We start from the raw sequence: 11,563 nt of genomic DNA on the forward strand, positions 1-11,563 counted from the left end.
GGTGGCAAATCCTGCTGTACTCTTTCACTACAACTTTCTCTCACTCTTACTTCCTGTTTCTGTTGTGCCTGTAATTCAAAGGGTCAGCCTTGTCATACTGTGTCACGCTGAGTATCCCCGAGAACTACGTTAAGGGTACACGTTTCTGTGGAGTGCTCAGCCACTTGCACATTAATTTCAGGAGCAGGCTGTTCCGTTGATCGGATCAACTGGAACCCTCGACGTCATAAGCAACAGCATGTTGGGCAGCTGTCCTTACGTTCTGAGACCAACTTTGCATTTCATCCTTTCAGGGTTGATAAAATAAATAGCAGTAGAGCACTGGGGTCAATGTAATTCACTCAACTACTCTTGGGTAAGTGTATAGAAAACTGCACCTCCCTGCTAAGCCATGTCAACCCAGTGTGGCAGAGCAGGCTCATTAAACCAGTATGATATCAAGCTCAAATTCATGGCCTCCACATCAGACCATGGTTGGGAGAGAGAACATGTTGAGGCCTTCATCCTACAGTGGACAGTACATAGGCAATCCTATCCAATCCATATATATATATATGTTTATTTATATTAAAAAAAACTGCATAAGGCTAAGGAGTACAGGTTGCATGTTTAATTAATCTACTGAGAATTTAAAATCTGTTCTACATCTGTTCTATGTCTGTTCTGTATCTGTTATATAATAGGAGTAGTTGTATTGCATATAATAAGGTAATTGTTTTAAACTCAATGTTATCACTATCTTTTAATTACTGTATACTTATGAGAATGGTCAATTTTTAACTAACGCCATATAAGCCACCAATGTTGGCATTAGCAACAGCAGTCCAGTGCAGAATAACAAACCAAATTTTTAATCAATATAGAAGATTGCATATCAAAGTAGTGGAAAGCTTCCTGTTCACTGAAATGATAGCAGCAGAAAGAGAATCAGAGAAAGCTTAAATCAGAACATTGTACAATATAAAAGTATAGATAATAAGTCGAGCTTCATCCATTTACTTTACTAGATTGATGTTGATATATATTGCAATACTGGACCAATATGCTAAGTTACCAAATATATTAAATATATGAACTGAGCTTATAAGAATGTCAGGACAATTTGAAGGAAAATTGTGATATTGATCAGTAAATAATTTCTTATTCAAAGTTTGCAAAACACAGCAATATACACAATAGTGGCATCTTAAATGTGCTATCTGAACAGAAATTGCAGTGGTTTTAAAGGTTAAAGTGATCAATTACATTTCAAGATATAGTAAGTTCACACCCTTAGTTTGAACATTTAGTAGAAGTGCATTCTTTTCCTTATCTCAGTGTGTTTTGTAGATAATGATTCCACACTTTATTTGAAGGTTGACATTAACAATATCCAGTTTTAAAACATCTGCATTTTCAATTCAAACAAGCATTTCAATTAGTATGGAAAACCTCATAAAAAAAAAAAACGATTGAAAACAGAAGGAAAATTGAGAAGATAGAATGCTATCTTATGCATAGCTGAGAGAGAAAGAGAGAGAACAATATTCTGTCACTTTGCCAATATAACATCTGGTACAATAACATTCCTATCCCTTCACAAGAGGAAAACAGTTGACTAAAGATTGTATTGTGATGGAAATTTGCCTGTAGATTAACCTGTTCATCAAGAGGTAAATTAATCTGTATATTAACCTGTATATTTACCTATATATTAACCATTCATGAAATGTGTTCTCTACAGAATCAACTTCCTCTTTAAGTTCTACAAAAACCATTCTGAATAAAAATCGAGTCATATGCCATTTGAAGCCACCATAAACATTAAGACTTAAATTCTTACATAGATTCTTCAACAACTTTAGTTTTGAGATCATCTGAATCTTAACCCTTTTGATACTACATTACCTGACACCACCCTTGGTTCTATGATACAAATTTACTGTCTTAAAGTGATCTAAATAAAAACCTATAAAAACTTTTTTGTAATTTATGATGCAAACATCAGCTTAACAATGACAAAGTTATTTTATAAAATTCTTTATTATTTTCAAAATTGATAGAAACAATGATGGTGTATTTTAACAGAAATATGCTTTCAAAAAGCTTGAACTCATATCTGAATATAACACTACATTAGTGTTATCTTGAGCCCAACTCAATACATGATCAAAATCAACTCCTCTAAATTAAATGTTCATTTTGAGCTCCCTTATTGAGCACCAGATTATAACTTATACTTTCCTGACAATTGCTGTTACAAATAAATAAATGTAAGAAATCACAATGAAGTCAAACTTGTTATCCTTCAACTTTTTCTTTTGTTTGTGGCTGCTGACTTATACTCTAGCACATCTCACTTAATGTTATCAATATTATGTTTTCTTCTCAGAATTCCTTACATGAATTCACAAAAAAATGTAAGATTAAACATCAAATATCTGAATTATTAAACCAGAAAATTTCTAGATTTTAGCAACAGAAAGCATGTGAATAAAATGAAACATTCACTACCAAATCCAGATAAACTTCCAACAGAGTCCAGTATTTTATTCAACATGGCACCATTACCTTCCGTTAAAGTTTTCATTTGATGAGAAATACCTAAATAAAATATCCATCATATTACCTTAAACCAACCTCTAACAACTTTTATATCTTCTGGAAACATTAGTATCTTAAATAGAACATAATGGTGAAGGCCAGCAAGGTTGCTGCTAATGTCAACATACAAAGAAAGCAGATTTATTCTTTATCATGGATGAATGTTAAAAATAATTGCTTGGAAAGCAACTATAAATTTATATCTCCTCAATTGGAGAATCACTACATACTACTTCATTATCATTATTATCATCATCATTATTATTATTATTATTAATATATACAGGAAATTGAAAGAAATCAGAGAAGCATAAATGTCTTGAAAATATAGTATTGACTGGAGCAAGTAATAACAGAGACAAAATAAAGACAACAATGTTCAGTAAGAGTGGCAAACAAAGAGTCTGGGACTTCTATACATTTTGTGTGTGCAGTTGTAGGACACAGAACTATTTAAGCAAATGAAAACCATACAAGCAGAAAACATCGCACTAAAAAGAACAAAATCTCTTCTCTCCTTTTATTATGTTTTGCATAGTAACATTTTGGATAAATAATGGAACTGGCATTCTTCAGATACAAAGGCTGATTATTAATACACAGAGAAATGAGAATGGCAAAAGGAATTTTCAAATCAATCTTGAATGAGAAGGCATTCTTAGCAAGAAGTTTTTATGAGGTTAAACAAAGAATATTACTTGTTGGTAAGCAATCAGTATGTATATATATATATAAAGATAAGTTGAGTATAGTTTTCTTCTGAAGAGCTGCTCCAGATATATCTTGTTCTCTACACAGCCATTAACTCTAAGGCATACTAAATTTCTTGATTAAATGCTTAAATATTTGAGATAAATTATTGTTAATACAATTATAATTTTTTAGATTAATTAATCCCATCTTTACAGATGAAATAATAACATTTCAGTTGATTCAATCAGTGATAAATATTAGGGGTCTTATTCCTGGATATATAGTGATTTGACGTAGTGGTACAGTGGATAAGAGTATTATTACAATGAAGCTCAGTAATAAGTATCTTTTTATCTTTTACTTGTTTCAATCATTAAACTGTGGCCATACTGGGACACCACATTGAAAGGTTTAACTGATAAAACTGACACTAGTAGTTTTCTGCTTTAAAGTCTGGTTTCTTTTGGCTGAATCTCTGAGTTATGGTAATTTAAACAAACCACCACTCATTGTCAACTGATGGTGAGCAACAAACACAAATACAATGACATACACACATAGATACACATGCATGTGCACACACACACACACACACACCTATCCATCGATGGATGGATGGATGGATGGGTGGGTGGGTGGATGGATAGATAGATAGATAGATAGATAGATAGATAGATAGATAGATAGATAGATAGAAAGATAGATAGATAGAGAGATAGATAGATAGATAGATAGATAGATATGATGAGTTTCTTTCAGTTTCTATCAGCCAAATCCACAAACAAAGCTTTGGTTGGCCTAAGGCTATAGTGGAAGATACTTGTCCAAGGTGTTGTACTGATAGTCATATATCATAATGTTTTGACTATGATATTCATTGTGAATAAGAGGAAAAATAAAACAAGGGTTCTACACTTTGTGATCAATACTCCTTTATTGATACAATGAGATTCAGTGATTCTGAATATGAATAATTTCCAATAGGTATTAAAAGACTATTTCAGTGAAACTTTCACAAGAGGAGCTTGATTGAAATGGTGGTGGGAGGTCAGTGTGTGTAAAAGAACTCTGGTAAATGAATATAATAAAATGGTCACTCTCGTAGATTTTGATGTATGAGAATTTGAAGGAGGGGATTAAAAAAAATTAAAATAAAATAAAAAAGAAAAGATAGAAAAATGAGAGACAAAGAAAAAAAAACTTTAAAAATACAAGAATAAAAGAAGATGCATCTATTTCTTTTCTACTCTAGGCACAAGACCCGAAATTTTTGAGGAGGGGGGAACCAGTCGATTAGATTGACCCCAGTACAAAACTGGTACTTAATTTATTGACCCCGAAAGGATGAAAGGCAAAGTCGACCTTGGTGGAATTTGAACTCAGAACACAAAGACAGACAGAATACCACTAAGCATTTCGCCTGGCATGCTAACGTTTCTGCCAGCTCACTGCCTTGAAGCTGCATCTATTTGCAATGGATGTGTGAATGTAATTTGAGTCCAGGTATGGATTTTGCTATGAAGTCACACTGGGGACACTGATGATTTTGGTTTTGCACAAGGCCTGAAATTTTAGGGGAAGGGCCTATACAATTACATTGATCTCAGTGTACTACTGGTACTTACTTTAGTGACCCCCAAAAGGATGGAAAGCAGCCTTGGCAAAATTTGAACTCAGAATGTAGAGCAGAGAGAAATGCCACTATGCATTTTGTTCAGCATACTAAGAATTTTACCAGCTCACCACCTTAGGTAATTAATAACAACAACAATAACCACAAGCTTATTGTATACAATGCTCAAGTGCACCACAATTCATTGGGAAAAGGTAAAGAAAGGGCCAGAAAGCAGAAATAAGTCATGTAAAGAAAAACAGCATTTGATAGTCAAAAGTATATGCACTGTACACAACAAAAATCCCATAAGTAGGAAAGGGTACATAGGCACATTAGGAGTAGTGTTGGTGATTTACAAGAAGCATGGAATTTTTGAAGGATGCAATATCCAATCAACTAGCACCCAACAATTCTGACTGTGAAAAATATTTCCAAAAGTCATGGATACTGTGCTATTTTTGGATTTAATATGTATGAGTGAGTTTATGGGCCAAAAACATTTTATTGATGGAAGTTCTTTCTCTAAAGATTTCTCCTGCTGTTCACTTGCCCTGTAGCTAGTTTCCACTTACTTTTCTATTTTACAGTTAAATGCTGTAGTCATATGTTTAAGACTTATGCTAAAACTAAAAATAAAAAAATGGTAATGTTTTATTAGTATTTTTCTTTCATTCCATTAGTCAACAGAAATCCATAGATTAACCATGTCAGCATAACCTTACAATGGTCTCAGTGACATTTCTAATTACACACAAGTTGGTCAGAAATGGTTTAATAGTAAGCAAGTAATTCATATTGATTAACTAAATTTCCAAGAAATATTGTCTATGAAGAATTATGATTTTCCTACTTGTTAGCTAGTTCTAACAAGGAGCACATCTAAGGATAGAGTGATAAAAATAATGTTTGTAATATAGTAAATGATTTCTACAGATTTAGATTACAGTTGATACTGTGTAACATGACAATGTTGATGATGATGATAATGACAACAATGATGAAGACGATAACTATGACACTGATGATGATGATGATAATGATGATGACAGCAATGATGATAATGATGGAAGAAGAAGAAGAAGAAGAAGAAGAAGAAGAAGAAGAAGAAGAAGAAGAAGAAGAAGAAGAAGAAGAAGAAGAAGAAGAAGAAGAAGAAGAAGAAGAAGAAGAAGAAGAAGAAGAAGAAGAAGAAAACCATATATAGAAGAGTGGACTATAGAATAACTTCTGAATGTTTGCAATCGAACATAACTTACCTCGTTTGTTGCAAGCATTCACATCAGCTCCACTTGATATCAATAACTCAACAATTTCTGAGAGACCATTTGCACAAGCAACATGAAAGCTGATTATAAGAGAAGAAATAAAATACAGATAAATAGAGGCATAGCTTAACACAAACACTAGAAAGCTGAAAAAACAAACAAAACATTGCTGGTGAAAATAAATATCAGAACCAACGCACAATAATGTTTGAAATATAATCATTTGTATTCTAATTAAAAATTTCTTGTTTTAATATGATATTTTAATGACAAGTGAAGTTGAACTAGGATTAGAAAACCTAAATTTCAATGAGAAAAATGAAAATTAATGCAACAATATTTAACCCTTTTGTTCTGATATTTCTGTTGAAATACACTTTGTGACTTTTGATTATTTTTGAAAATAATGAGGAATTTAGTAAAATAATTTTGTCATTATTAAACCAGTGTTTGGAATATAAATTAACATGAAATTTTAATGCAAAATTTTAATTTTGATTACTTTAAGTGAAATGTTTGTACCATAGAATTAAATGTAGTTTCAGGCAGGTTGATATCAAAAGGGTTAATGTTTTTATTTTTTCACTTTTTACAGCAGCCTTTTAAAACAAGTTTTAAAATTTAATATTTCAACATCCATATAATGATCAAGTATATTCATGCCAGTTTACAATATGCCAACAGACCTTATTGGTTGTATGGTAATATATGAAACTTCCAGCAATATTCCTTCATAAGAGAAATAATATATGTATAATTGTAGGTACAGGTGTGGCTGTGTAGCTAGGAAGCTGGCTTCCCAACCGTATGGTTTCAGGTTCAATCTCACTGTATAGTACCTTGAGCAAATGTCTTTCACTATAGCCTGAAGCTGACCAAAGCCTTGTGGGTTGATTTGATAGACAGAAACTGAAAAGAACTTGTTGCATGTGTGTGTATATATATATATATATATGTGTGCATATGTATGTATGTGTGTACCCATGTCTTGATATCACATGATGGCTGTAAAAGAGCATCACTGTTATAGGAGTTATGTTATTCATTTCCAGTCTTCCATGAAAAAACGTATGTCTGGTTATAGGAAATATTACCTTGCTTGGAAACAGGTGACAGGAAGGACAACTGGTTCAAGAAAACCAGCCTCAACAAATTCCATCAGACCCATGTAAGCATGGAAAAGTGGACATTAAAACGATGAAGTGATGATGATGAAAATGGTTATGTTAGAAACTACAACCTTTTTAATTTTTATAACTCCCCTTTAACTTTTGACTGTTTACATTCTGTGTTCAAACCTTGCTGAGGACAACTTTGTCTTTCCTCTTTTCAGGATCGATAAAATAAAGTACTAGTCGAATACTGGAATTGATGATGTGGGGTTGATTTAGTTCCTCCCCTCAAAAATGTTGGCCATGTGTCAAAATCAGACACCATCAATTCTTCCCAGAAAAACCATTTAGAGATATTTTAAATTTCTTGCATATAGGTTTGGAATTATACAACCTTTGGTTCTATCTACAAATAACAGTGTGTGTGTGTGTGTGTGTGTGTGTGTGTGTGTGTGTGTGTGTGTGTGTGTGTGCACATATGTGCATGTGTCTCTGTGAAGATGTGTGTAGCATGTATGCATATGTGTACCTGTGTTTATGCATGTGTACGTGTGTGCAATTCTGTGTAGAGTGACTATATGTACATATATATGTTAGTGTGCATGTATATGTATGTATGTGTATACGGTTGCACATGAGTATGTGCGCTTATGTGTGTGTACCCATACATGTTTGCATATGTATGTACCTGTGCATGTTTGCATATGTATGTGTATGTGTGAACATGCATGCACATTTTTGTATGCAAGTATGTATGTGTGCATGCATGCGTGTGTGTGTCATGTACAGTGTTGGCAGTAGTGGTTTTTCTCATAGTAAAGAGGTTATTAAGGTGTAAATATCTTACTGAATTCCGTCTGATTGAGAATACATAAATTATGTTTAAACTCAGGTACTTGACTCTATCAAGTTTAAAATTCCAATGTTGATGCCTTCTCAAAATCAGTTTTTCAGTTTTATTACCTAAAAATTTTTTGTCATAGCCTCAGCTATGGTTGTATGGTAAGAAGTTTCTTCTTAACCACATGGCTTTGGGTTCAGTCTCATTGCGTGGCACTTTGGGCAAGTGTCTTCTACTATAGCCTCGAGCTGGCCAAAGCTTTGTGAGTGGATTTGGTAGCTGGAAACTAAAAGAAGACCATTGTATACATGTATATATCGAAATGTGTGTCTTTGTGTATGTATTTATTCCCCACCACTGCTTGACAACTAGTGCTGGTTTATTTACGTGAATGTAACTTAGCAGTTTGGCAAAAGGACTGACTGAAAAATAAGCACTGGAGTCAATTGACTGAAACAAGTTAAAGATGAAAGATGCACAATTAATATTAATTGCTTCAATTTATGAACTTTCCTGATTTTCTTCAGCTCCTTATTGTCAAAGCTATTCTGAGTTATAGACAGAAAACTATAGAATCATAAATAAATTGGTTTTCATCAGTTTCATTGATGATAATCGAGTTGTTCAATACACTGAACTACCTGTTCATTAAATTAGCAGGTAAGTGGCTGGGTATTCCACAGGTACAGGCACATGTAACCTCAATGTAACACTCAGGCAAAATGAGTTTAACATAGTGTATGACAAGGCCAGACCTTAATGTAATACTCAGGCAAAATGAGGGTAACACAGTGTATGACAAGGCCAGACATTTAAATCACAGGTACAATCCATTTGATGGCCTTTCACACAGTTTCAGTCAACCTAATTTCATTCACAAGGTTTGAGTCGAACTGATTCTATAATACGAGATATTTACCCAAGATACCATGCATCTTGGGTGAATAAGTATAACATCAGTCCAAATTTAGTTGAAGTCATGAGACAACTGCACAAGAAAGCAACTAATTGTGTCTACTATAATGGAATGATCAGCAGCTGGTTTCAAACAACAACAGGTGTACATCAAGGGTGTCTGCTCTCACCTGCTCTCTTCATGGAATGAATCATATTGAATACGCTCGAAGACCATAAAGGCACAAGAAGAACCATTACCAACCTCATGATTTGCTGACAATAAAGATGGCAAAGCAAGAACTAAAACAGAGCTGGAAAACTTGGTGAAACAGCTATAGAGTACTTCAAAGGTGTACAACTTGGAAATAAGTGCAGAGAAAAACCAGAATTGTAGCAAACAATTACACAGAATACACCACAAATCACAGTAAGTGGAAAACACTAGAAACTGTCAGCAAGTTCAAATACCTAGGGGTTATCATCACTGATGAGGATCCAGGTCAGAAATCCTCTCGCAAATTGCACAGGCAATGGCAGCACTCACAAATCTTGAGCTAAACTAGTAAGATAGGAACATTAGGCTCTGCATAAAAGTCAGAGTAATGTGATCACTTTTGATTTCCATCTCTCTGTCTGCAGGGCTTAAACAATAATTTTCCAGTTCATTTTGCACCTTTATTTGGCTGGCCAATTGAGATTAACAACAACACTAACTCCTGTTATACAACTAAGATGATCACAGATATTCCCCAAATATCCAAATTGGTTGTAGAAAACCATTATGTCAGCAGGCTTGATGTTTGGATCCCATATTATTAAATGAGGTTTACCTTGCCCAATGGATGCAGAACTGTGAAGAAAATAATCCTTTTTGAAAGAGAAATGTGACAGGGAATGTCAAATGGATTATCTATAACAATGGAAAGTACAAACGATCATGGGGGAAGCATGGTGAAGCACAATCTCCAAAAGCAGGACTTCACTTACAGAACAGCCTCCAAAGCAAGACTTCACCCACAAAAGGTTATAGCTTCAATTTGGTTGAATTAGAAGGGTATTGTCTTTTATTAGCTTCTTTCCATGGACAGCACCATCAGTTTGGATATCTACTGTGACCAGCTAGACAAATTAAATACATTAATTCACCAGAAGCATCCAGCACTTGCTAATTGTGAGGATATTGCCTTTCATCATGACAATATCAGACCACATACTTCTTTGCAGATGTGGCAGAAGTTACTGGGGCTTAGCCAGGAAGTTTTGTTGCACCCTTTATATCTGTCTGACCTTGTGCCTTCAGATTTCCACTTGTTTTGGTCTCTTCAAAATTCATTAAATGAACAGACTTTCAACTCTGCAAAAGATGTAAAAATTCACCTGGAAGTATTTTTCATCAGTAAAGATAGGAAATTCTTTGAGCAGGGAATAATGGATCTGCCCTGAAATGGTAATTATATCATTGATTGAATTAATCACTTTATGTTTAAAACTTGTTTCAAATTTTTGCTTGAAAAACAAAACAGACTTTTTGGTCAACCCAAAACATCTGTTCCATTATAGTGTTTGTTATAGCAATAAACTTAAAGCCATGTAATATAGTATATTGATTAGTTCTGGTATTTTCTTTGTTAAAGTAATATACTTATAGTCATATAATATAGAATATTACTTCCAGTATATTCCTAGTTCTTTATTGACCTCAAAAAAGTACTATCAGAGCTGAGCTCTAAAATCCCAAATACTAAACATTAATTTAAGATATCTTATCTGGTACTTTAAAGATTGTGTTGACTCTAGTGTTCTTTGCAGAAATTAACAAGATATTACTGAACATCATATGTTCTAAAAATTGACTCCAGAGATGTATGTGTAGACTTAATCATCTCACACAATTTAGCATCTCCTTGCACCAGGCCTATAAGAGTAAATTCAGCAAGTGCATTGGTCCAATCTCCAGGGATCCAAACAGAGGCCCAAAAATCCAACAATAAGGGCACTGTGAATTTCTGATGAGGGGAGATGGGTGACACCCACTCAAAAAGTGAAGCTAAAAATCAACTTTGTTCTCCTTTGCAAAATTTCTCTTATAGACCCTGCCACTCACCTTTAGATTCCATTAAAAGTGTCCACTCTGTTGCAGGCACTAGGGCCAGTACTCTGTTCCCACCACCCACTCATGGAGACTTTTAAAAGCAAGGTCATCAGCTCTGATGTATAGAATTTTATATGTCTATAGATAATCATGCCTGAGTTTGCATTAAAAATGAACAGCTTATATGTGAAATAATTTATGGATGGACAGAAATATTTAAATATTTCTGAAAGTAAACAAGAGCTGTTAGCAACTGATTAAATATTCATTTAACAATAATCAAAACCATTTGACTCAGCTTAATAGCCAAAGATAATTACAAATTATGTCTTAAATATAGTTTGCATACAGAAAGACAAAAATTAACTTCAAAGACTGAATTCAACAAATGTTCCTGCTTTCCTCTTATTTACTGACTCCTCCACCACCACCACCACCACCACCACCACCACCACCACCACCATA

At 33.9% G+C, this 11,563-nt stretch overlaps 1 protein-coding gene across 1 annotated transcript in view; it reads right to left on the reverse strand.

Annotated features, from left to right (window-relative positions):
• LOC106879690 (ankyrin repeat domain-containing protein 24-like) overlaps positions 1-11,563 on the reverse strand; it is a 148,901-nt gene that overhangs the window by 118,184 nt on the left and 19,154 nt on the right. Inside the window, exon 3 of the mRNA XM_052967657.1 lies at positions 6,148-6,236. Coding sequence (XP_052823617.1) covers positions 6,148-6,236 — 89 coding nt within the window. The remainder of the gene's footprint in view (positions 1-6,147; positions 6,237-11,563) is intronic.

Source organism: Octopus bimaculoides, chromosome 4 (genome assembly GCF_001194135.2).
Source record: "Octopus bimaculoides isolate UCB-OBI-ISO-001 chromosome 4, ASM119413v2, whole genome shotgun sequence".
NCBI classification, from domain to species: Eukaryota; Metazoa; Mollusca; class Cephalopoda; order Octopoda; family Octopodidae; genus Octopus; species Octopus bimaculoides.